At 54.6% G+C, this 25721-nt stretch overlaps 4 protein-coding genes across 7 annotated transcripts in view; all 4 read right to left on the bottom strand.

Annotated features, from left to right (window-relative positions):
- Positions 1–1701: 1701 nt before the first annotated feature.
- LOC309800070 (protein S100-A6) lies at positions 1702–3922 on the bottom strand. Of its 2 annotated transcripts, none has more exons than XM_082613895.1 (3): positions 3801–3922; positions 2288–2446; positions 1702–1925 (listed from the first exon to the last, which is right to left on the bottom strand). In XM_082613895.1, the coding sequence occupies exons 2-3, from the start codon at positions 2423–2425 to the stop codon at positions 1791–1793; spliced, it is 273 nt and encodes a 90-aa protein (XP_082470021.1). In that variant the 5' UTR covers positions 2426–2446; positions 3801–3922; the 3' UTR covers positions 1702–1790. The 2 variants fall into 2 exon arrangements, with proteins under 2 accessions (XP_082470021.1, XP_082470020.1); XM_082613894.1 differs by lacking the exon at positions 3801–3922 and adding an exon at positions 2995–3120.
- A 257-nt stretch (positions 3923–4179) lies between these two features.
- S100A5 (S100 calcium binding protein A5) lies at positions 4180–10029 on the bottom strand. Of its 3 annotated transcripts, XM_082614722.1 has the most exons (4): positions 7852–7901; positions 6450–6608; positions 4763–4840; positions 4180–4371 (listed from the first exon to the last, which is right to left on the bottom strand). In XM_082614722.1, exons 2-4 carry the CDS (start codon positions 6588–6590, stop codon positions 4306–4308), a joined length of 285 nt encoding a protein of 94 aa, XP_082470848.1. In that variant the 5' UTR covers positions 6591–6608; positions 7852–7901; the 3' UTR covers positions 4180–4305. The 3 variants fall into 3 exon arrangements, with proteins under 3 accessions (XP_082470848.1, XP_082470847.1, XP_082470846.1); XM_082614721.1 differs by lacking the exon at positions 7852–7901 and adding an exon at positions 9974–10029 and having other exon boundaries at positions 4180–4840; XM_082614720.1 differs by having other exon boundaries at positions 4180–4840.
- Positions 10030–10155: 126 nt separating this feature from the next.
- LOC309799386 (protein S100-A4-like) overlaps positions 10156–25721 on the bottom strand; it is a gene marked incomplete at its 5' end in the record, with an annotated part of 16150 nt that continues 584 nt past the window's right edge. The window contains 2 exon segments of the mRNA XM_082612443.1: positions 10156–10454; positions 11506–11661. Coding sequence (XP_082468569.1) covers positions 10290–10454; positions 11506–11661 — 321 coding nt within the window. The 3' untranslated portion in view covers positions 10156–10289.
- S100A3 (S100 calcium binding protein A3) overlaps positions 11506–25721 on the bottom strand; it is a 14683-nt gene continuing 467 nt past the window's right edge. The window contains 5 exon segments of the mRNA XM_082612444.1: positions 11506–11661; positions 14524–14710; positions 15180–15241; positions 15244–15321; positions 17249–17314. Of these exon segments, the coding sequence (XP_082468570.1) occupies positions 14546–14710; positions 15180–15241; positions 15244–15321; positions 17249–17252 (309 nt within the window). The 5' untranslated portion in view covers positions 17253–17314 and the 3' untranslated portion in view covers positions 11506–11661; positions 14524–14545.

Here is a 25721-nt window from a genome sequence, read left to right on the forward strand (position 1 = left end):
GCCCTGAAAGCGGGAGGGGCGGGGGACAGGGTTCAGATTCGGTTTGTCTTTGCAAACCGCCTTCCTTTCATGGACTTGCTCGTGGTACGTGCGTCTTAGGTAAAGGCTGAGTTGCGAGTTGCTTTATTGGGGGGTTAATTGCTGGGAGCCAAAAGATTCCCCGGCTGACATTCCCATAGTACCAAGTGGTGTTTCCCTCTGCACTGGAAGGGCTCCACCGTCGTTGTTCCCTCCGCCACTGGCCCCTCCCTAGGGGTTCGAGAAAACCAACCACAACGGCCCCGCGGCGTCCTGCTCTCTGCCCACACGAGGGCGCTCGCTCCACGCCCCACTATGCTGGCCGCCGCGACGCCGGGAAGGTATCCTTGGGGGGCTGGGGGGCGGATAGAGCCAAGGCTTGGACGCGGCTGTGCAGACCGGGAGCTCAAACTGGGTCCCTTCCTGGTTCCCAGCTGTGCCAGTCCCTACTCCCTGCGGGGAAGGAGAGGCCACTAGAGAAGGAGGGACGCCAAGAGGTGAGGCTTCCAGCCCTCTTGGGACTGTTGGCTTATCCCCACCCCCTGGAGGAAGAAGACTCAATTCTGCAGAGTTGGGCCCCCTGGGAAGTGGGGAGGTGAGTAAGAGGGGAAGGAGGATATGGTCTCCCTCTGGGGTCCCCAGAGTCTATAGAGGAACTTGCCTGGCATACGCTAGGCCTGGAGGGGACAGAACTGCCCCATGGCCCTGAAACACAATTTACCCCCTTCCCCTACCCGCCTGCCTGAAAACGCTAATGCAAACAGTGAACTCAGACAATAATTCAGACAATTAGTCATCTTCCCTGATGGGGGCTGAGAGCCAGGCTTGGCTCCGGTGGAATACCTGGGGTGATTCTTTCTGCTGAGGCTGTAGGGATGGGCTGGCTCAATATTGACAGAAAGGCTTGAAGGCGCAGTGAGTTGCCCAGCCCCGGGGACCCCCCACTCCACCCCGAGGACCCTCAGCCCACCCCCTTCATGAACACCCCATGAGTCATGTATTCGCACAGCTGCCAGCTTCTCAGACCACCAGCCCTGGCACAAAGGACCCTGTCCCTGAATGCAGGGACAGACTCTTAAGGCGTGCCTCCCACCTTTGACCAACCAGGGCATAGACAGCAGAATCGAACTTCAACCACACAGCGTCCGTCCGCAGTGGTCTCCAACAGAATAGCAGAACACTCCCCAGCCAGGCTTTGGGAATGCCAGATATGCCTTCTCTGCCCCCACTTCACTGTGGTGAGAAAGTGGACCGGCCCCGCCCCAAGGCCCTTCTGGCCCTTCCCCTCTCACCACGCCCAGAGGAAAAACACGTCTTTGTCTTCAGAGACCCTGCTAGGACCGTCTCTGCCACACTCTGGACTCATCACAGCCTGGCTCAAGCACCATTTCCTTCTCCAAGCCCATCCCAGAACCCCTTCCACGGGGGACCACTTGAGCCTTTCCTTAAGATGGCTTCACCCAGAGTGGGCATCTTTTTCTAATTCACATAAAGGCAACTTAATGAGCTCACAACCGCTTTGTTAGGGTGCATCCGCCATTTTGTGGACCCTCCCACCAGCTCCCCTGGCCTGGTGAGTCACTGAGTCACTCCCAGAGGTAACTGTGAGAAAACCCTCTGGTGGCTGATGTAGTACCAAGCAGAGGAGGAAACGGAAATCATTGGGAAGCCAGGACACAGGGATAGATTTAACCAAAAAAAAAAATTTATTGTACAATTACCCACCACTAGACAGGCCAGCTAGAGGGTGTCTCCACCTTCCCAATTTATTTTCAGCCCCGGAGGATGTCATTGTAGATCATGGCCAAGGCCCCCAGGAAGGTGACATATTCTTGGAAGTTCACCACCTGGTCCTTGTTCCGGTCCAGGTCGTCCATCAGCTTTGCAATTTCAGCATCCTGCAGCTTCTAACATGTTAGAATGGGAAATCCAGACTCAATGGTTTTGAGACCTTGGGTTCTCTGCCTTTCCCCCTCCCAGGCAGCCCCCTCTCATACAAATGGCTCTGTGCTCACTTGTCACCAAAGATCCAAGCCCACTTTGGGTTCACTTGGCTTTACTTCTCTGTTCCTCACTCAGGAGGAGTGAATACCAGGCTACGAGTTTCCCCAGCCCCTCAGGGGTGTGGACCAATGGTCCAATAAGGCACATGGTCTAGGGCCCCAGAATGTGGGTAAGCCTGAGTCATGCACCTGGCACCTCACCCTCTCTGAATCCTGCTTCTAAAGGGTGAGAGATGGGGAGAGGGGGCCTGGGGAGGGTCACTCACCGCGCCAATGGTGAGCTCCTTCTGGATCAGCTCCTTCAGTTCACTCTTGCTCAGGGTGTTCTTGTCACCCTCCTGACAGGAGTACTTGTGGAAGATGGTCACCAGGAGGCCAATAGCCTGATCCAGGGGGCGCGCCATGGCTGAAGGCTGGGCTCAGAGCTGAGGGCACAGAGGCTGGTCAGCGCCCTGAGCTGTAGGGCCTTCTCACTCACCCACACGCCCCCACCAACTCCCTTTGACTACCCGTGCCAAACCACTAAGTGTCAGGTGACATCAGAAGACAGCCCAGGGCTTGTAGGGGAGGAAGAAGACAGAGTCTAGGGCCAGGAGGTGAGTGCCCTACAGAGGACCAGAGCAGAGGTGGTTCAAGAATTCTAAGGAACAAATAGGACCACAGCTGAGAACTGTCTTCCAGGGGTTCCAAGGAAAGTTGGGGAGTATGTGGTGAGTGAGGGTGGAGGCTGCACACCCAGCCCTACACACACACAGCCTCACAGGGCCACACACTGCGGCACGGACACACCCCGGGAAACACTCTCCCAACCCCAGAAGGGCCACAGTGGGGAGCCGCCCCACCGGATGCCTTAGCCCGGGGCCGCCCGGCCGCTCCCGCCTCTCCCTGCCGGCCCCAGTCTGGATGCAGGCGGACTAACCCGGGGCGGGCCGGCCCCGAAGGACGGGGGCTGCCCTGCCTAAAGAGGACTCACCGTGGCTGCAGCGAATCGAGAAGGAGCGGCCGAGGCGGATGGCTGTGTGGCCAGCCCGCCAGCCTTATAGCGGCGCTTCCGAGAGGCCGGCCGCCCACTGCCCGCCCGCGCCCCACCCTGCCCTCCCTTTACACAACATCCTCGCCACAAAACTTTCCACGCCTCCCGCCCCGGGGCTGTTCGGGGCTCCGCGGGGCGGGGGCGCCGAGGGGAGACCGCGGCCTGCCCAGTGACCTCGAGCTCCCTCCTAACCTCCAAAACTCTGTTTGCCCCCCGTCGCGATGTGACAAGAGGAGGAGGCGGAGAGCCGGGCAGTGTCAGAGCGCGTCTGTGTGTGTGTCTGTGTGTCTGTGTGTGTAGGGGGAAGGGCAGGGGGAAGGGTGCCGCTCCCCGGCGCCGGGGGGAACGGGGGCGAACCCTAGATGAAGGACGGGGAGCAGCCAGTGGTCTACAGGATACGATTTAAAGGACATCTATAACACACATCCCCCCAGGGAAAATAAATTCCTACCACCACCCTTGATCCCTTCCCCATCCCCCCACCTGAATTCCACCCGCAGCCTCTTGCCCATTAAAGTGCACACACACACCAGAGTCAAGCCCAGTAAGTGTCATTAGTTATTTACCCTCCAATGCAAAGTCTGTCAGATCCCCTCCTAAGAAAGGATTTTGATACGGGGAGGGAGGTGGGGAGAGCAGAAAGCCCTGGATCCCAGAGATGATGGTAGGGCTGGTTGCTGGGGGGGAAACGGAGGAGAGGGAAAGGGGGCCGGCGTGGAGGTCAAGGCCAGACTCCCCCTCCTTACCAGTGTCCTCAGGGGGGCCTCCTGTGAGCTGGTGGCAAGTCAGAGTAGCCTGTCCACCACTGCCCTCGGGGACCGCATCCCAGCCACCCCCAGTGTCCTCACTCTCAAAGCACTTTCCCCCTTAGCTTTCTCTGCATATTTGCAGCACTTCCTGGAGGCAAGCAACAGCCTGGCCCCACTTCCTCATTTTCCTGGAGGGGAAAACTAAACCTGGATAAGATTAGTCACGTCCTGCACTGAAGAACAGGAAGTGGGGTGGAAACCCAGAACCCGAACACCCAGAGGCTGCCCATCCACTTAAGGAGAAGCTCTGCCTGGTCCCACCCACCCCCAGCCAAGGTGGACAAGAATGTTCCAAACCAGCCCTGGACACCTGGAATCGAAAATCTTTATTTCCTCTGCTGGAAGGGAAGGCTGAAGCAGGGTCCATCTGGGAGGGAGGGGAAGGCAAGGGGCCTCAGAGGGTCTGTGAGAGGAGCTGCAGGGGCCAGGAGCCAGGGCCCAGTCATTGGTTGTCCGCCAGGAAGAAGTCGTTGTAGGCCACGCACAGCGTGGTCAGGAACACCGAGTACTCCTTTTTTGTTGTTTTTTGTTGGGTTTTTTTATAAATTTATTTATTCATTTATTTATTTTTGGCTGCGATGGGTCTTCATTGCTGCACGCAGTCTTTCTCTAGTTGTGGCAAGTGGGGGCTACTCTTCATTGCGGTGCGCGGGTTTCTCATTGCAGTGGCTTCTCTTGTTGCGGAGCACAGGCTCTAGGTGCACGGGCTTCAGTAGTTGTGGCTCACGGGCTCAGCAGTTGTGGCTTGTGGGCTCCAGAGTGCAGGCTCAGTAGTTGTGGCGCCCAGGCTTAGTTGCTCCGCGGCATGTGGGATCTTCCCGGACCAGGGTTCAAACCCGTGTCCCCTGCATTGGCAGGAGGATTCTTAACCACTGCGCCACCAGGGAAGTCCCCGAGTACTCCTTGAAGTCGATCTCCTGGTCGCCGTTCTTGTCCAAGCTCTTCATCAGGTCATCCATGCTGCTCTCCTTCATCTTCTTCGAGGGCCCAAGTAGAGAGACAGGTCAGCCACCCCTCCCAGCCCTGCCCTGACCCCTGGGAAGGCAGCCTCAGGCTGATCCCCAGCTGAGTCAGCAAGGGAGCATCTCAACCCCCAGAGTCTCCCCCCAGGCCACCCAGCCCAGGGTGCCACCAAGCAGAGCTCAGTGACCTGACTCCTGAATCGGAATAAATTACAAGAGGAAGGCTAGTGCAGCCCCCCTTCCCCTCGACACTTTCTACCACCCAGAGAAATAATAAGCTAGATTTCATACAACACCTAATAGAAACGGCTTGGTGACTATGTGGCACTAAGAGAGATCCAAGCCTTATTCCGTCCCTGCAGGACAGCTGCATGGAGCGAGTGCCTGGCACCCAGTCCTCTTCCTTGTCTGGTCCCCTGCCCAACCAGCCCAGCTCCACCAAGAGGATGGAGACAGTGCTCTCAGGGGGAACAGGAAGAAAATACAGACACATCCTGCCCTCTCCCCTTCACTGCCCTCACCTCCAACTTTGCCACAGGAGACAGGACTTCGGGACATACAGAGATGGAAACAGCCTCTCTGTGACGCCACGCTTGTCCCCAGTCTGGGCTCCTGTTATAGCCAGGCCCTCCCCAGGGCCTCTGTCCCCTTGTAGTTAACCCTGCTGGACCCATGGCCCCTCCCTCTGCCCTCATTAACTCCAGAATGCAGAAAGCTTGGCAGGAAGGCCAGAGGGGAGGCCTGGTGACACCCACGCCTGCTTTGGTCCCCTGTCCACAGGGACACACTAGGTGGAGCTTCTCTCTGGGGAGGCCCACTAGGGTTCAAGATGCGACAGGAGAGGCCCCCAGGCTGATTTTAAAGGAACGAGGGAGGTTGATACATGGGCCTGGGCTGGAATTCCAGCCTCTCACTAGCTGGGTGTCCTCAGACAAGTAATATAACATATCTGAGCCTCAATTTTTTTTAACGTGTAATAATAACATAATGACTACCTCATAGGCCTTTCCCTTTGTCAGTTGCCTCTCTCCCACCATCTCCATCTGGTAAGAATCAGTTCTTTCCCCTTCCAAACTGTGTTCACAAACTAGTAGAACGATCCTTTTGGTTCCCATGTCAGCACCAGCTGAGAGCCCCAGACATGCCGGGTACATGGAGGAGAACCAGGCGGGGTCCCTGCCCTTGAGCTGTGCACAGCTGACCTGGACCCCTGAATTACCTCCCCCACCCCCACTCCATCCCTCACAAGTCTCCACAGCTGTGAGAGCCCCCCCTCAACGTGGAAGTTTCCTTGATCTCCTTCTCTAAACCTTCGTGCAGGCTGAGGTCCACCCTCCAGACACGGCCCTTCTCCGTTCCCAGTGAGACCTGACTCATCCCCAGGCGCAGCCCAAGATGTTCACCCTCTTCCTTGGGTCTCTGTCTGTACCCTTTGGCCATCCTGTCCTTGCTGAGACTAGTGTACCCTGCAGGTAGGTGTGTATCCCCTCACGCTGGGCCTCCCACCTCATGCTGGGGAGCCCCCGGGGGTGGCATCAGTGCTTCCTCTTTTTTTCCCTCCCCTCCCCCACAGATCCCATGGAGCACTGGGACTCTAGGGTGCAGGGGAGGGACCGACACCTACCTCACCAAGACACAGGTCTTTCTCGATCAGTTCCTTCAGCTCCTTCCTACTCAGAGTCAGTTTGCTGCCCTCTCTCCCTGAATATTTATGGAAAGTGGTGACCATAGTGGTCAGGGCCTTCTCCAAAGACGTCTCCAACATGGTGTGTAGTTCTGGAGGCTGAAGGGAGAGGAAAAGATCCCATTGCCCAGGAAGCTGGACCTTCTGCTTTCCCCCATCACTAGCCCACCTCCAAGCCTTTCCCTCAAGGACCACTTACAGGAACCCACGATGAGATCAAAATCTACCAAGTGGACCCCAGTGTCTCAGGGCAGGTTGTAGTGAGAACCAAGGCAAACTTGGAACAGCTGGAGCAGTGAGACTGACCAGGCTGGAAGGAGACTGCACACTCTCCTGCTTAGGAGATGTTGAAAAAGGGGTCTAGGGACAGAGGGGTGACAAGATGGCCTCCCCAAAAGAAGAACTGGTGACAGATGGTGGAGCCAATGAAGGGTCAGGATTTTCTCCCTGCCCGATCCATCTTGGGCACTCATCTTCCAGAGGCCGTCCTCACCCAAGTCACCCTCCTTGGCCTGGGTCCCTGAATCACCTAATATCAGGGAGTGTCCCATTATAGAAGTGGGGAACAGGGCAAAGAGAGAGTCCAGGGGTTGGAGGAGGCTGGGGCTAGAACTGGAAGGTAAGATCTCAACAGAAAGTCGGGGAGGGGTGCCAGGACTTGTCCAGCTGGTCACCAGCCTCTGGCCCAGAGAACTGTACATACAGACCAGCCACGAGGCAGTGAAGGGGCCTATTGAAACCTCCAGAGTCATTCTGAGAGCTGGATCCAGAGGTTGGGTCTGAATGGGGCCCTCCAGTCCATCAGCACAGCCACACCCACCCAAGAGAAGAAGCAGCTGGAGCTCCTGTGATTCAGACTTGAAAACCACTTCCCCCTTAGGCAGGAAGGAGCCAACACCCAAGAACCTGGGGGCTACAGGTAAATCTGTGTTGAGTCCTGAGCAAGGAAAAGAGGAAGAAGCTGCTGCCTCTTACCTACAGACCAAAGCCCACCTGATGATTCTTGAACTGGACCTGAAATTCATCTCTTACCACCCCAAACCCTCAGCCTCTCCCCACTGCCAGGAGACTCAATCAGGACCACAGTGGAAGGCGAGGCCTCTGGGCATCTGCAGCAGCATCCTGGCTGGTTCTGATCCCCACCTCCACCCCCAGGGCCACTTCTCAGGAAATCCCCATAGCCACGATTCCAAATACTCTGCCCTCTTCTCTCCAAACACATGCCCACTCATGGGGCCCGGCCTTCCTTGGCGGAGGTCACCAGAGCTAGTCACCCTCTGGCCTCACTGCCCAGCTTGCCCCACCATATAAATGAGGAGGGAGATGAGAAGGAAGGACTCACCGAGGAAGGAGAGAGCCAGAGAACTCACGCAGCAGAAGCAGGCTCCCTCCCACTGCTCTCTGACTTTAATTCCCTTGCTCCAGTCCCCAGGAAACCAGGGGAGAGAGAGGGCCAATAAGAAGGGGCCGGAGACAAGGAGGCCCAGGTCAGAGCCTCCTGGGACACAGATGGGGAGAAACCCCCTCTGCCAATCTCACCTTCCTTGTTTCCAAACACACTGAGTTTACCATGGCACACACATCTTCAGTCCTGGAAGCTTTGCCTTCCCAACCAAAAATCAGAACTCACAATCTGATGGGTCAACAGCCAGGCTCCCTGGAAAGAAGATTCAGGAGGTACGGGACAAATGCAGAGTGTCCACCCATACCCTAGGCCACTCTCCACATTGGGGCCCTCCCACCCACTCCAAAAGCAGAACAGACTTCTCAAGATGGGAATCAGTGGGGGAAGATGTTTCCTGCCAAGGGCATAGTCAAGGTCATTAGCAAGTATGGAGCCTAAGATTTTTTTTTTTTTTTTCTTTTTGCGGTACGTGGGCCTCTCACTGTTGTGGCCTCTCCCATTGCGGAGCACAGGCTCCAGACGCGCAGGCTCAGCGGCCATGGCTCACGGGCCTAGCCGCTCCGCGGCATGTGGGATCCTCCCGGACCGGGGCACGAACCCGTGTCCCCTGCATCAGCAGGCGGACTCTCAACCACTGTGCCACCAGGGAAGCCCGGAGCCTAAGATTTTTTAAAGGCTTCAATGAATGATATGTTCTAAAGCTCACTCATCACATGGGAAAGTATTGTCAGAGACTCTTGGAATGGAGAACTGAGAATCAGGGACTGAGGCAGAGATCAGGGAAGGATAGGGCTGGGTGATGGGGTAGAGGCTGTGGACTGTGGGGAACAGGTTCAGGGTGCAGAAATGACCAGGGTGGGGATCAGGGAGAGTTGCCTGTATCCCAGGAGAGACTCAGACATTGTTCTACCACCAACCAGTCCAAGTATGAGAACAGAATGGAGTTAGGGGCTTAGCACCTATTGCTGCTGCAGCCCCACCCTAACCTGCCTGGATGCTCCCCGCTGCCCCCCACTCCACTCCCACCCCCAGCTGCCAAGGTAGAGAGGCACCAGGGACTGGTCACTAAGCAACAGGAGTTTCCGAAGTAGGGAGTGATGCAGGAGGAGGCCCAGGGGAGAGCACTCCATGGAAGATGGGCGGACTGGGGCTGGGGGGAGGGAGAAGGGGGAAGTGGCAAACTCTTTCCTGGATCAAAATTCTACCCAAGTCTCTGTAGTCACACTCTGAGGGAACATCTGAGTCACCTACCCCACTCCTCTGAAACTTGAGACAAAAACACAATGTGATGAGAAGGAAAGGGGAAAGCTAGAAAAGTCAAGGGAACCACACCTTCCCTGCTTCTGGACCTGCCCTCTACTCACCTCTTCCTTGAAGGTCCCTGTACCACCCAGGCATGACCAGGAAACTAACCACAATCCCACCCATTGCAGGCTAGAACTGCTGGTTTCAACCTAAGAAGAACTAATACCATGCCTGATATTTTCTGGGGAAAAAAAAAACCCAACTTCATTTACAGATCCCTATGCCTGGAATTTTGTCTCCAAAACTATGGTCACCTCCCACCACCTCCCTCCCTCCCACCCCAGCCACTATCCTCCCCTCACCCCTCCCAAGATCCTTTGTCCTCCTCTGTTGGAGCATGACTAACTGGTAATGAATCCCATCCTAGGGCCCCTGGGACAGAGATGGGAGGTAGGGAAGGATGATATTCTCATGCTGTGGTTTCTCTTCCTCCACATCACCTCCCTGATCTGACTGTGGAATGGTAGGATTCATTCACCCCTGGGCTTTGAAGCCAGGACACTGGAAGTGGTGGCAGGCAGCACCTGGGCCGTAAATGTCAGGACTGATCCTTCCTCCCCATCCCACTCTGGCCTCACTACTTCCTCCCCATGACTCAGCCCTTCCTCCACCACCCCCAGGGCATCCACACTCCATTCCGGACCCCAACCAGGAGCAGATGTGATCTTCGATCCCATCCCAGCCTCACTCAGAGGTCCTGCCAGAGGCAAGGCTGGGGAGGTGGGATGGGTGAGTGCCCTGGCTAAGATCCTACCGTTCCAAGCCTCTGGGGGTCCCTTTCCCTGCCTTCGGCTCCATCCAGAGTCAACTCTGTCCCCCACACATGTCCACAATCACCCACATCCATCTCCCACCTTCTCTGGTCTGCTCTCCACTTGCCACAAAACCGCAGCTCAACTCCCAGCGCCCCCAGAGTCTCTCAGACCATCAGCCTCATAGCTTTCAAGAATCTTTATTGAACTTGTTTAGTATCGTGCTCACATCTGGAGGAGCCAGTGTGAGGCGCTGTGCCCACCGCCAACAGGGAAGACCCCAGCTGGCAGGCCCTGCCCCGCACATCTGACGAGACTTCATTTCTTCCGGGGTTGCTTATCGGGGAAGCCTTCGAAGAACTCGTTGCACATCATGGCGATGCAGGACAGGAAGACACAGTACTCCTGGAAGTCCACCTCGTTGTCCTTGTTGCTGTCTAGGTTGCTCATCAGCTTCTGGAATGCAGCTTCATCTGTCCTTTTCTGCAGGAAGAAAAGGCTGCGGGTAGAATCCAGAAGTCGGGGGAGCAGGGCGGGCGTGGGGGTGGCCAGAGCTAGGACTAGACCAGGTTTGCACCTCCAGATGGGAGACCAGGAAGGCTTAACCACTCCTTGGGGGGCCCAGCTTTGGACCTCTAGCCCTGGGGGCTAGGCTAGGGCTGGAGGAAGGCCATCCCTCAGGCAAAGAGTACCTGGGTACAACTGGATAAAGGGGACCACAGCATCTTCTGCCAAGGTCATTTTAAGAATCCAATTAGACAATGGTCATGAAAGCAATGTATAAACTGCATAAGGGTTGATAGAGATGGCATCTGTGATTGCTCAGGGGAAGTCTGTAGGTGTATGAGGGTCTCCATAACTGTATCTTCACATCCACAAGCCAAATAGAAACTCAAAAATGGTTTGGGGTTGAGGGGATAAATTAGGAATGAGATTAACAGATACACACTACACGCTATATATAAAATAGATACGCAACAAGGATTTACTATATAACATAGGGAACTATATTCAATATATTGTAATAAACTATAATGGAAAAGAATCTGAAAAAATATATATGTGTATATATAACTGAATCGCTTTGCTGTACACCTGAAACTAACACAACGTTGTAAATTAACAATTTAAAAAAAGAAGACACACAATTTTCTTACAATCATAAAAAAAAAATCGTTCATTGCTGTAGTGATGGCAAGCGTCGGAACGTCCTGGCTCATGGATCTCGGCTTTATACACTGACTACCTTGGGAAGTTATGTAGCCTCTCTGAGCTTCAGTTTGCCTCCAGTTAAGTTGTGCAAAGCACCTGGCAGAGTCTGACCCCGTAGCCTACTGGCTCATTCTGAGCCAGCTTTCTGCAGAGAGCCAGGAAATGAGCAGTGGGTACTCACTGTGCTTCCACCCCAGGCAGACAGAGCAAGCTCTCTGCCCTGACTTGCCCGTCTCAGCAAGATGGCTGATCGACAGCTATAGATGCCAGCTGTAGCTAATGCTTCACAGAAAACAGGTGCCTCCCAGGCAGTATCACTCACCCCCAAGAAGCTGGGCAGCTCCCGGGTCAACAGCTCCTTTAGCTCAGACTTGTTGAGCTTGAACTTGTCACCCTCCTTGCCTGAGTACTTGTGGAAGGTGGACACCATCACATCGAGGGCCTTCTCCAGGGGGCACGTCATGCCGGCAGTCAGGATCTGGGGGCAGGGTCACAGAGACACCCTAATTTTCCCCATCCCACCCCCGGCTATGTATTCAGAATGCCCACCCTAATCCCATCCCTCAGGGAGCACGTGGTGAGACTCTGCTCCCACCATAGAGGCAGCCCAAAAAGTGGGGTTCGGCTCCTGGCGGATGGGTGTGCACAATGGGAAATCCGCGCTTGGGGCAGCAAACCCCTGCAGGGCCCGGGGCACAGGCTCTGGGTTTCGGGCAGCCAACTCCACAAGAGCGCTTTCTTCACCTCTCACTCTCAGTCCATTCACTCCCACGCTCAGTCCACAGCAGCCCTACCCCAGCCCATTCTTCTCCCTCCAAGCGTTGGGCTGGGCCGTTGGGCTGGGCGAGGCTGCTGGAAGCCTGCCCAGGGCCCTGTAGCGGAAAAAACCAGTGGCCTAGCGCCTAGCGTGGGGAGGGGCAGGGTGAGGTGGCAGGGGCACAGATGCAGGAGGGATGGGGAGGCCACCCTCCCTTGGGCCAGGCTGCTGCATGCAGGGCAGAGCCCCCTAGAACACAACCAGACAAAAGCCCGCAGTCGCCTTCTGCCTTCACTGTGCTTCCTACACGCTGTGAGTGTGCACGCATAGGCTAGGGCAACCCAGCAAACACAAGCCAACATGCATACCCACCAGTCACACGCACCCCAAAACATACTACAGCAACAACGCATGAAAGCCCCAGCATCACAGGACGGCTCCGATAGCTCCCCCTCAGCCACCTGCACACTTTTTGTTTTTTCTCTCTCTTGCATGCACACATACGTGCACGTGCACACACACGCATCCCGCCCCAGAGCCTCCACATCAGAATCTCACATCTGGACCCACTTAGCACATCTGGCCCCCACCAGCCTTCCCTGCCCCTGCCCCAGCCTCAGCCTGACACCCCTTGCACACCACTTGCGTGCCAGTCAGGCGACCACAACTCACCAGTCCAAGAGAGAAGAAGTGCTGAGGAGAGAGGGTTGGAGAGAGAGGAAGAGTGGGGGAAGCCCAGCAGTCTGACCTATTTATACCCCTGGCCAGGCCCTGCCCATGGCGGGATGGAGAAGAGCGGGAGACAACCCTCCTATCCTGGGCCAATGTGGTAAAGGCTACGGGCCCCTCCACGAGCCAGCCTGGAAACCCAGCTTCCTGCTGTGGGCAGGCACACATGGACAATGGGAGAGCCCCAGTGGGCACAGGCAGGGGCCTCAGTGGGTGGGTGTGCACAGCTCAGCTTGAGTTTTAGGGAGCTGGGGGAAGAGCAGGCTGTGCCTGGGGCATGAGGAACAGGGAGGGAGTGGTCCCACTGGGCAGCCGGCATAGAAGAAAGGGGATTCAGGAGTGGGGGGTGACAGGTGGGAGGTTGTCCTGGAATGGGGTTGCCCTGGAACACAGGGAGGGGACCCCAGGTTCAGTGCTGGGGACAGCTCACACTGCCCTTCTCCCCTCCCAAGGGGGCTTTCTACCATGCTGAGTGAGGCCCAGGACAGGAACCGGGGGGTCTGGGAGGAGGAACAGGCTACCACCCAAAGGAGGCGTTGGGACCCCCACAGACACATCCGTGGAGAAAGGACCTGGATGAGGGAGTGATGGAATGGGGAGGGGGCATCAGGCCTTGGGTCTCAGGGATCCACTGAAGGGACCACGAGCACATGGGAAAGAGGAGGGTGTCAGGAGGGGCATTTAGAGTTGGGATGGGCATCAGGAATGAAGAGGGCAGGTTGCGGTGGAAAGGTGATACAGCACAGAATGGGGGAGGCAGGGGTCAGGGGAACTTCTCAGGGTAGGGTATGAACTCAGGGATTGAGAGAGGGTCAGGAGAGGGGATGTGAAGCCCCTCAGGTGGCTGTGGCTTCAGGGAGGGGGTCTGCCTGCAGGTCTCCCCTTCCCCCTCCAATGTAGGGCACCCCCTACATCAGGGAGAAACACCCTAGTCGGACCTCAGACATCCTAATCCTATTAGTACTGCACTCTGGGCTCCCATAGCCCCAGGCAGGGAACAGACCCACCCCCTCCACTACGGCCCTGCCCTCCCCTCAGAACATCCTGGCCAGTGGACTGAGTTCCGTCCCCTCTCACCCTCCTTGACAGCCCAAAGGAGCTTCTTTTTTTAAAAAAAAAGATATTTATTTACTTATTTATTTATTTAGGCTGCGCCGGGTCTTAGTTGCGGCATGCGGGATCTAGTTCCCTGACCAGGGATCAAACCTAGCGCCCCTGCATTGGGGGTGCAGAGTCTTAACCACTGGACCACCAAGGAAGTCCCCAAGTGAGCTTCTCCTTCAGAGACACCCCAGAGAGAGAGAGAGAGAGATACCCACACACACACCAGCCTCCCATGGACATTGTCCCAGTGTTGACCCCACCCCCTCCTGCAGGACATTAAGACCATTTCATTTCCGCGAGGTCTGAAAGTGCCCTCAGCCTCCTGTCCTCCAGTGGAAAAGGCCAGAGGTGAGTGAAGCCTCAGCGGGACTCTGTTCCCAGGCCCCGGCTGTCCTCTCAGAAGAACCAAACCGAGCCAAGGGATGCCAGTTCTTTATTAGGAGCAAAATAGGCCCTTTCCCACCGTGGTCTCCTTCCCGCACACGCTCTGCTGGGCCTTGACAGCCTTCGTCCATCATGGGCCACAGTGGGGAGTCAGCAGCTGGCTGTTCTACAGGTCACTAGCTGTGATCCCAGGGAAGGTCCCCTCGCGTCTCCTGGACTCATGAGTAAAAGGGGTTAACATACCAGGGGCAAACCTGGGAGATTCTAGATGGAGGGGACAAGGGAGGGGAAGGGGGGAGAGCTGACATGCCCAGGATGACCTCAGGGCAGAGATGGAGCAGGTCCAGAGCAGACCCACACCCTTACCCTCCGATGGCAGCCCCGCCCATTACTGGGAGCAGTGGGGGCCCAGGGCGCAGTCCTTGAAGTACTCGTGGCAGCAGGCACAGAGGCAGGCAAGCAGGCACGTGTACTCCACAAAGTCCACCTCGCAATCCTTGCTGGTGTCCAGGACACTCATGAACTTATTGTGGTCACACTCCCAAAGCTCTGTCTGTGCAGGGCGGGGATGGCAGGGTGAGGAGGGCAGAACAGCCTGGTGCATGCATCCCGCTTCTCTCCCTCCCCTCCTGGGGGGGTCCTAGCCATCCCAACCCACACCCCTCTGGGGGCCAACCTCAGCCTCCCTGTTCTGACCATTCACCGGTGTCAATCCCCCTCCCAAATCCTCTCTCTCAGATCATTTACGGAGCACCTACTACTTGCTACTGAGTGCCAACCCTGTGTCAGGGGTTCTTCACAGAGCTCTCACTCAGTCCTCCCAACAGCCGGGCCAGGTAGCCCTTGAGATGATCATCCTCCCTCTTTGCAGATGAGGAAACTGAGATTCCTGCTGTGCCCATCCCCCTCCCAGCATCCCCTCCCCACAGTCTATCTTCCACCCCCTTGCTGTCCAATTCTCAGAGCTCGTCTCTGCAGAATCCGAGCAGTGCTTCCCATGGGGGCTCACCCCAGGTGCTCACCGGGGTCCAGGTGGGCAGCTCCTTCTCTAGCAGTTCCTTGAGCTCTGCCTGGCAGAGCTTTACTTGTCTCCACAGGGCCCTGAATATTCCTGGAAGGTGCACACAATAGCAGCCACCGCCTGCTCCAGAGTCGCCATCCTCACTGTCACAGAAGAACAAGGGTGTGACTCACGGCAGAGGCCAAGTCAGACCCCCTGCTCAACTCTGCCCTCCGTGCATCCCAGGGAATGCACCCAGACCTGACTTAATCCCCTGCAGCCTTCCCACCCCACAAGCTCCCCCTCTTCTGAGCAGCCCTCCCTGACTACACCAGCCCCTCCTCATTTATTTCCCGACTGCCCCCCTATTTCTGGACAGAGGCCTCTTTTGCCCAACCTCACTGCAAACTCCTCAGGGAGAGGTACCCACCCTTTACCTGAACCCCGCACACTGGGGGTCTCTGAGGACTCCCTGATTCTCTCCACCTTTTCTCATCTGACACCCAATCCAGCTCTGTAGCACCCTCTGAGACACAGCCCCCTGGTCCTAGAAGCCTCCTCCCCCTCAGGACCCCAGAGCTCCTGCACAAGGGAGCACCCTTGCCCCATGCTCCCGGCCTCAGGCCCTTGGCGAAGCTGGACCTTCTCAGGGAGAGTCAGGTCTCAGAAGAACCTCCACCGCCTCACCACGACCCCATCACCATCCCTCCTTCGTTGAACTCAGGGAAGCTGCAACCAAAGGAAAATCTGCGGCGACGCTCTATGCCTCTGACTAGCTGTGCAGCAGAAGATGAGACATTTACCCTGTCTGGGTCTCAGGTGCCTTATCTGTAAAATAGGGTTAATCCCCCCTCACAGGCCTAGTCAGGGACCTGAACCAGTTGGTCTCTGGAGACAGCGAGCTCAGGTATGTACCAATCTGTAATCTGCTCTCCCTGAGGCCATCCCCCTGACCTCTGGGGCTCTTGAGACAGAAGGCTCTGCAGAGGGGTACCCCATTCTGTTAGAGGGGAAGCCCTTCCCAGAATTTCTCACCCACCCCCATTCCACGGGACCCTCCCACCGCCCTTCTGGGACATGCCTCCGGCCTGGAAAAATCCTAAGGCAGCCAGGAAGGCATGTGTTGTTTCCATGTGAGCCCAGTGACTCACTCCTGGTTCCCCCAGGGGACAGGAGTCCTGCAGCACGAGACAGCCTGGGCCAAGGCTCTCTCCCTAATGATTTGCTCTCTGCCACACCCTGTAGATGGTCAGGGTTGGGAGGGAAGAAGAATGGGGTTAAGTGCTGCCTGGGGTCTAACGCTTTGTGACAGCCCAGGATTGGAGTAGGGTTCCGGGTTCCCAAGAGAGGAAAGGGCCATGATCGCAGGGAAGAGGGAACCTCAGAGGGGCCGAGCTGCCCTTCTGGGTTCCTGCCAGCCTGCCTGGCGCCACCACTGTTGCCTTGTCAGAAGCTCGGTGCCTGGAGACTGGAGGGAATCCTCTGTTCCCCACAGCCCTGGTCCATCTCAACCCGTTGGCAGGAATGAAAGGTGTGGGCGAAGGGGGAGCTAACTGAGGGCAACAGCAGCACTGTAAGCCCATTGCCCCGACCCCTCCGCCAGACCTCAGCTCTGCACACCCCGTAAACCCAGGTTCCCCAACAGCCCCTCACTGTACAAGGGAACCCTTGAACCCATCATATCTGACTTCCTTCACCTCATCAGTCCCTGCTGTGGTCATCCCTCTGCCCCCAAGCCCAGACCCTGGGCCAGGAGACAGACCTGGAGCTGCCGGACACCCAGGGCAGAACCTAAGCAGCCAGCACTCACCACAGGTGTTGGCGTTTCAGCTGGAGGAGCCCAGAGACAGGGCATCCCTACTTGTAGCCTCCCAAGGAAGGAAAGGAGCAATTATGAGGGGCCCAACTAGGTCAAGCTGAGGATGCCCCCAAGGGATCCCCTGCCTCCTTCCCTGGCAACCCCTATTACAGGCCCCACCCGCCCACATTGCCATGCACCCATCAAAGGCCCCGTCTGGGCTGCAGACACCACCACCTCGTCATTTTCCCTCTGCCCTTCCCCAGAGCTGGGATCCGGGCACAGCCTCCTACCCATCTCCTTCCAACGTGGTTAGAGAAGACAGGTCATTCATCACAGCCATCCCCTATGTCTTCACCCTGAAAAGGCACCCCAGAAGAAGACAGAGTGGGGACACACTTTCGCCTCACCCCCAGAGAATCCCTCTGCCAGAGGGGACCTTGGCGTGCCTCTGGTTAAGCCCCCTCATTTATGGTGAGAGCACTGAGCCTGTGAGACACCCTCGCTGCCTGATCTCCAGATCGATGGTCCTTGGATGCTTTGGGCTGAGAACTGTTTGCTTCCCTGGGGAGATCACCAGTAGGATGTCTTTGAGACCTGGGAGGAAGATGTGCTGCTCCTAGGGGTGCTTCCAGAAGTGTAGGCTGTGTTCTCCTGGTGGCCCCTCCTCCTCCCCTAGCTCAGACTCACACCAGGGTGGCCTGGAGCTTGAGCTCCTAAGGCCTGTTTCCTGTCCTCCCTGGCTCCATTCAGCACCAAGCCCAAGTTCCTTGCACTCCCGTGGGGTGGGGGTAGATTTCCTCTGGCTTTTGGCTTAAGCGTGTAGCCCTTTGGGGTCCCAGCGTTATGTGGGGTGTCCCCCTTGCCTCCCCTCCTCAAGTGAGCACCTCCTCACTCCACACTCTGTCAAAGCCAAAGGTCACTTTGGCTCAGTTTGGCCGATGCCTTCAGGGCATGAGGGGCCCCACTGCCCCACTCACCTCCTGGAGTCTGCTTTCCCTAAGATTTTGATCCCATTCCTTATCAACTTGTGAGCTCTTCAACGCTTTGAAAAAGATGTTTTTATTCTATCCAGCACTTTTTGGTTTTTTTTAGCTGGAGCTGGCACAGACCAGACCACCATGTTGCCAGAAATGCAAATCTCTTCATATCACTTCTCCCGCCCTCATCCCTGGGCCTGAGAGACCCCTCCCCACTTCACAGAAAGAGAACCCAAGACCCAGAAGAGTGTGGGAAGGGGAAGAGGAGTCAACCCCCAGGCCTCTGAAGAAGCCCTAATACTTGTGGGGCAGCCAGAGAGCTCATGACACCTTGGCCTCATCCCAGGCCCCCTGCACCCGAACCTCGACTGTGCCATCACCTCCCCGAAGACCCAGCCCCTGTGGGTGAGGGGAGCGAGCAGTGGGGAGGGCAGGGAAGGGAGGGCTGTGATTAACCCTGTTTTATAGGCAAGGAATTCTGGGGAGTAGGGGACAGAAGCAGGGGCCAGACTGGACCAGCAATTAATTCAGTTCTAGGTCAAGCCCTTGTTCCCACCTGTGACATCCCACCTCTGCCAACAGCCACCTCCCTTAAGCAGGTCACCTCACCTCTCTGGTCCTCATCTTCCTCATCTGCCAATGACCAAGGAGAATAATGGTCATCACTTCGTAGGACTGCTGTGAGGCTTAAAGGACTTTCTATGTACAAAGCTCATAGATAAATAGTGCCGGCACATGGTAAGGGCATAAATGTTAACTGAGAGGTAGGTAACTTGCCCAAGTCACACAACTAATTTGTGGCAGGGTGAGAGCCATTCATTTTTTGTGTGAATATTTAGAGGCACCTGTCCTAAGCATTGGAGGTACAGCCATAAACAAAACAGACAAAAGCCAAGCTCTGTGGAGAGGACCATCTACTGCACACAACAGACAGTAACAAGTAAATAAATGTATGATAGACCAGCGACATAAATGCTAGGAAGAACAATAAAGCAGGGCTAAGGGGAAAAAATGGTGGTGGGGCCTGGGGTACTTTATTTTTATTTATTTATTGTTTTTATTGTAAAGAGTATTTTTATTTTTATTTTTTTTACATCTTTATTGGAGTATAATTGCTTTACAATGGTGTGTTAGTTTCTGCTTTATAACAAAGTGAATCAGTTATACATATACATATGTTCCCATATCTCTTCCCTCTTGTGTCTCCCTCCCTCCCACCCTCCCTATCCCACCCCTCTAGGTGGTCACAAAGCACCGAGCTGATCTCCCTGTGCTGTGCGGCTGCTTCCCACTAGCTATCTATTTTACGTTTGGTACTGTATATATGTCCATGCCACTCTCTCGCTTTGTCGCAGCTTACCCTTCCCCCTCCCCATATCCTCAAGTCCATTCTCTAGTAGGTCTGTGTCTTTATTCCTGTTTTACCCCTAGGTTCTTCATGACATTTTTTATTTCTTAAATACCATATATATGTGTTAGCATATGGTATTTGTCTTTCTCTTTCTGACTTACTTCACTCTGTATGACAGACTCTAGGTCTATCCATCTCATTACAAATAGCCTGGGGTACTTTATATGGATGGTCAGGGAAGGGCTGGGCAGCCTGCTCCCAGCCTGAGTCCTTATCCCCCTGCCTTTCACGTTTCGAAGCCTGGCCATGCCTCTCTGTGATGCCTCACCTTTGTTTGCCCACTGGAAGAGGCTCCGACTGAGGTGGGGTGCAGGGAAAGCAGGAGCTCACCCAGGGAGGCAACAGCTGAGGGGCAGGTGGGTGGACAGAGAGGTCTGGGCGCAGGCGCTTTGGGGCTGGAGGACCGTCGTGGGAAGAACCCTTACTGGACCCTCACTCCAAGATCCACCACCCTCTTGCCTCTACCTTGAGCATGTCCTTTACCTTGTTTGGGCCTTAATTTTTTGCCTCCAAAATGGATTTGGAAGATTCCTACCCTGAGACTCCGATGTGAAAGTGCTTTGTATCACTTGCTGGCCCCGTGGACGGACGGACGGTGTCAGGGCAGAGGTCTCGGAGTCTAACTCGACAACCACACGCTAAGTCCCCTCCTCGATGGGGGCAGGAGGGAGAGAACCAGGCCTTCTCCCCCGCCTCGCCCCAGGTCATTTTGTCCAGCCTTCTTCATCCCCACAGGCTAGAGGCAGAGCTGCAGCCTTTCTTATCTTACAGGGACTGGAATCTTCCTGCCCTGCTGCGAGTTCTTCCCCAGCATCTACCCTGAATCCCCCAAATGCACATGACACTAGCTACCCCTCCGAGGCCCAGACAGGGAGCATCCTCCTCCTTTCCCACCCTCTGCTGTCCACACTGTCCACTTGATTCTGTACCTGGGAGTGGAGCTCAACACCCTTGGCCTCTCACCCGAGCTGCCCCACTGCAGATGTGGAGCTGACTACAGAGAAGTGTGCCCCAAGTGGAAGGTAAGGGTCTCTCCCCAACAGGAGCAGCATGAGGGAGGGAGGGTGGGAGCAGATGCTCTCCGACCCGGCAGGACTGTCCTTCTCTCTCTCGTCCTCTCTCCCTGCCTCTGTCCCCCACTAACACCACCATCACCTTACAAAAGCCTCTGGGAAACCACCTTGAGCCATGAAAGTCAGTGTCTGGTTCTGCACCTCAGGAAGAAATAAGATGAAGTGTCCTAGAGCATCTGGACATTCATGTGCTTGTGCCAAAAGGACCTGGGCTCGAGGGACAGGGTGACACCACCCCAATCTCATAGCCCCATGGGGGTCAATGAACCTTGTCACACTGATTCATCTCCTTTCTCATCATCTGAGCCCAAGGTAGGGAGAGTGTGGGAGGGGGTGTTTGATTACTGAGGCTGGAGCCAGGGAGGCCTTTGCTACAGAATTAGGGGATGGGGGTGGGGAGAGGATCTGAAATGGGATCAAGGAGAGCCTGTGAGGCTTAGACCTACAGGCTCTCCTTGGTCTTTTGAGGACCAAGTCAATGCCTGACTGCCCATTTCCCGGATGGGAGCACTGAGTTAGAGGGGAGACCAAGTGACCTAAAGATGGGAGCATGGGGAACCCTAGTTCAGTCATTCCCCTGCCTCAGAATCCACCTTTGCCTTCAGTCTCTCTTTTCTTGGAGGGTCAACAGATTGCAGGGATAGACCCAAAAGAACAAAGAGCAAAGTGACAGTAGGACACTATGGGAGGTGACATAGGGATCCCTGAGGCTCTCCTCCCTGCCGCAATTCCAGGAGGAGGTGAGAGAGAATCTGGCCAGCGGGCCTTTGAACAGCACCATTTTCTGGACCCTCCTCGTCTCTGCCTCAGCAGGAAGATTTGCAGGAAGGGGCAGGATGAGGGAAGATTATTGAGACCAGCTAAGAAAGTCACGTGTTTGTTAGTCTGTCGAATATACAGAATGAAATTAGTCCCATCGGGTGCCTAGCCAGCCGGGGAAAGCTCCAGAGGCAGCCAGCCCATGCCAGTATCCACCAGTCAGAACAGCCCCAGAACCTGGAACTGAGCCCCAGCAGAAGCCAGGATCCACTGTGAGCAAACAGACTACAGTCGTGCAAGCACCAGCAAGTGGACCCACTTCCCCGTGGATTCAGGATTGAGACACCAAGAGCGTCTGGACTCTGCCCAGCCAGGTCCCCTTCATCTCCAAGGCTTTGGAGGAAGGGGAGGAAGGCCCGGGCTGCCACCCCCATGTCCCATAGGGGTGAGGCCCTTTCTTACAACCTGGGTCAAGTCCCAGCACTATTCATTTAACCTCTCCCAGCCCCAATTTCCTCCTCTGTGAAATGCAGAAACTAATAACACATCCCTCACCCAAGTGCTATGAGGATTCAATGAGATGATGCTAGAACAGGCCTAGCAGAGAGCCTGGCCGGAGGGAATGTTCCATGAATGGCAGATGCTGCTTCCTCTGGGTTTCCTTATCTGTAAAAAGGGCCTAATGATAGCTCTTTTGGGGGCTACCATGAGGCTGAAGTGACAGTGAGCATGAAAGAAGCTTTGGGAACTGCTGTGGAAATGTTAATTACCATTATGATGAGTCCCTGACCTACATTCACTGGCTCCTTTTCCTATAGGATATTAGGAAAGTGAGCTTCCCTCTTTTCATTGCTAGGGCCTGCCCAGCCTTGCCTCATCAGCCCCAGACGTGCAGGTAGAACAGTGAGAATAAGCAGTGTGTCCCAGAACCTTCTCACTCCTTTCTGTCTTTGGGGAGCTCTTTTCTGAGCTACTCTGTAAGCAGTTCCCAAGCATCAGAGCTTCCCAGGGAAGTAAGAAAAGTAAGAAAACAATTCAGAAAAATATTGTCCATTGCTTGCCTGCTATCCAACCCCCCCCCCTTTCCTTATTATTAAAACCCTTTTTCTTTCCTTTCAAAGTGTCAACATGCCCAGCTAAAAATATTTGGTCACAGCTAGGACTAGCCATATTACATAGTTAAGGCCAAAGAGATGTAAGTAGAAATCTTTGGAGAGAGTATTTCTGGCATAATAAAAAAGGCAAAGTGTCTTGAGGGGAAGCTTTCTGCACCCTATACTTCCTCTGTCTCTTAGCCTGGAACATGGACAGTGAGACCTGGAGGTAGAGCAGCCATCTTGTGATCATGAAGCAACATGCGTGAGGGAAAAAGCATACATGCTGTAGATTACAGAGCAAAAAAATCGGTGTCATATGACATCCCTGGGCCCCTGAACCAACCTTGAACTAACCCTGAACTGCCTGTCTCAGATGTCTTGTTATATAAGACAATTAAAGCTACTGTTAGTCAGGTGATCTGCAACTCAAAGCTTAATAAATTCATAAAGCAGAGTCCTCAAACAAAAGAATCTAAAATGTGGAATTGACCAAGTGGAGGAGGGAAGACAGTGAGATATGAGGACCCAATATGTGCAGGCTGAAAGTCAAGGACGTTTGTTATGAAATGACAAAATGTTTAGTCAAATTGTCCCCTGATGTATCTTGGGATGCAAACCAAATGGAAACCTAGGTGTAGTGATAGAGGAAGTGGTAGGAAAAACTTAGAAAATCAGCATGAGTTGGCTCCATGAATCTTTCATCAAAGACCTGAAAGAGAAAGAGGCTTCTATTACAAAAACCTAAAGCAGGTGTTACTGACTTTGGGACAAAGCCATGGGTGAAAGCTAGAAGGATCTCAAGAAGATTGCTAGTAATAATTTGAAGGGTAGTGAGGAAATTGTTACTGGAGACTGAAGAAAAGGCAACCCCTATTATGTAGTGGTGGAATGTCTGGAAACACTATTATCCATGGTAACGTGGAAAATAGAAAGATGACGTAATGAACTCATGGATTGGCTAAGGAGATTTTTGGACAGAATATCTAAAATGCCAATTGGCTTCTTCTGTCTGCCTATGGTAAAATATGAGAAGAAAGAGATGAACTAAAGAAGGAACTCTTTAATTCTGAGTAGAATTTAGAGGAAATATAGAGGGCCCAGGACAGTCTTTCCAGGCAGCAAATGGCTCTCAAAGTAATAAATGGTCTCAGGGCAAAGATCAAATCCATGGGCCTGCCAACAAAAAGGGCCTCAGGGGTAAGATAAAGTCAAAGATGAGATCTTTCATGGAAACTTCAAAAAGATTAAAGGGCAATTCTCAGATCTCAGATAAACAACACGGCTTCTAGGGACTAGCCTGGTGGCACAGCGGTTAAGAATCTGCTTGCCAATGCAGGGGGACACAGGTTCAATCCCTGGTCTGGGAAGATCCCACATGCCGCAGAGCAACTAAGCCTGTGCGCTACAACTACTGAGCCCGCACGTCCTACAGCTCACGCATCACAACTACTGAGCCCGTGTGCTGCAATTACTGAAGGCCGCATGCCTAGAGCCCATGCTCCGCAACAAGGGAAGCCACTGCAATGAGAAGCCCATGCACCACAACGAAGAGTAGCCTGCACTCGCCACAACTAGAGAAAACCCACGCACAGCAACAAAGATCCAACGCAGCCAAAAACAAAAACAAACAAAAAACACCAATAAGGCTTCTAATAATTTTAGCAGTGTGTCTCTTTCAGGCAAGAGGGCCTTTAAGAATCATAAGGGCATTTTCTAACAGCTCTCTAACTCTAAGGTACAGAGGGCCAGGCTCAAAGAAATTTGTAAATATGGTTTTTTGTCTAATTAAGTGAATTATAAGTTGATACACAGGAAGCCCACCACATTTTTAAAGGCATTATATCATCTTGGACTGAAAGGGATAGAGACAGCTCAAAACAAAAGAAGTTTTGAGGGGCTTCCCTGGTGGCGCAGTAGTTGAGAGTCCGCCTGCCGATGCAGGGGACACAGGTTCATGCCCCGGTCCAGGAAGATCCCACATGCCACGGAGCGGCTGGGCCCGTGGGCCATGGCCATTGAGCCTGCACGTCCAGAGCCTGTGCTCCACAACGAGAGAGACCGCAACAGTGAGAGGCCCGCATACCGCAAAAAAAAGAAAAAAAAGAACTTTGAGCCAGCCACGTGACAGGGCATCACTGAGCAATTAAAATATTTTCAACAAGCAAAAAAGTTTTACTGAGTATAGGGCTTCCCTGGTGGTGCAGTGGTTGAGAGTCCGCCTGCCGATGCAGGGGACGCGGTTCATGCCCCGGTCCAGAAAGATCCCACATGCCGCAGAGCGGCTGGGCCCATGAGCCATGACCACTGAGCCTGCACGTCTGGAGCCTGTGCTCTGCAACGGGAGAGGCCACAACCGTGAGAGGCCCGCGTACTGCAAAAAAAAAAAGTTTACTGAGTATAAAACTAAAAAAGGTAGAGAGTCCTCCTGGGCCCAAGAGACCCACGGTGGGAACCACAAGCTCTACGTCAGGACCGTGCTGGGGAGCCCTGGAAGAAGTCGTTGCACATGATAGTGATGAGGGCCAGGGAGAGAGCATACTCCTGGAAGTACACCTCCTGGTCGCTGTTCTTATCCCAGATCACCCATCATCCTCTTCAGGCCCTCCTCATCCACCTTCTGAAAGTGAGAGACAGTGGGGTTATCATCAGGCTGCTCTCACGGGTCAGAGCCCAGCTCTCCCTCCACACTGGGCAGCCAGGTATGTGGTGGGCAGGGAGCCCCTGGGAGCCACTAGGAGGCCCGGTGAGTGAGGACAGAGAGAAGTGCATCAGTGGGAGTCTCCGGCGCCCCCTGCTGGGAGTGGGGAGAACGCCAGGCATTCCCTAGACGCAGGATCAGCTCTACTCCCCACAGGAGCCCAGCAAGGGGGGCATTACCCCCAGTTTGCTGAGGAGGAACTACAGCTTCTGAAGCCACCACCACTCCCCATCACCAGAAAAGTGAATTCAAAAAAGGTGACTTTTGGGCTTCCCTGGTGGTGCAGTGGTTGGGAGTCCGCCTGCCAATGCAGCGGACACGGGTTCGTGCCCCAGTCTGGGAGGATCCCACATGCCGCGGAGCGGCTGGGACCGTGAGCCATGGCCGCTGAGCCTGCGCGTCCGGAGCTTGTGCTCCGCGACGGGAGAGGCCGCAGCGGTGAGAGGCCCACGTACCGCAAAAAAAAAAAAAAAAAAAAAAGATGGACTCTTTTTCATACCAGACAAAATGAAACCAAATTAGAAAAGTGTGACCAAGACAATTTTTTTAAAGAAAGAAGGACATGCCTCATACGTTCAAAGCCTGAGACCTGACTTTGGGATTATCCAGGAGTCGGCAAGGGAAGGGCGAGGGGCAAGTTGAGAGTTGACGGCATTTCTCTGCAAAAATATCTCGGGGTGCATGTCTTAGCTGGGCTTTTCTCTCCCTACACACCTTCTTAGTTTGGCATATGAATATGGAAAACGAA

This window comes from Mesoplodon mirus (genome assembly GCF_964341445.2).
Source record: "Mesoplodon mirus genome assembly, chromosome: 3".
Taxonomy (NCBI): domain Eukaryota; kingdom Metazoa; phylum Chordata; class Mammalia; order Artiodactyla; family Ziphiidae; genus Mesoplodon; species Mesoplodon mirus.

Excerpts from the sequence above, each read along its gene's own strand:
- LOC309800070 (XM_082613895.1), bottom strand. The coding sequence starts at position 2,425 with ATGGCGCGCCCCCTGGATCAGGCTATTGGCCTCCTGGTGACCATCTTC. Across the intron at positions 1,926-2,287 it reads AGGAGCTCACCATTGGCGCG|AAGCTGCAGGATGCTGAAAT; the intron begins GTGAGTGACCCT and ends CTAACATGTTAG.
- S100A5 (XM_082614721.1), bottom strand. The coding sequence starts at position 6,590 with ATGTTGGAGACGTCTTTGGAGAAGGCCCTGACCACTATGGTCACCACT. Across the intron at positions 4,841-6,449 it reads AAGACCTGTGTCTTGGTGAG|AAGATGAAGGAGAGCAGCAT; the intron begins GTAGGTGTCGGT and ends GGGCCCTCGAAG.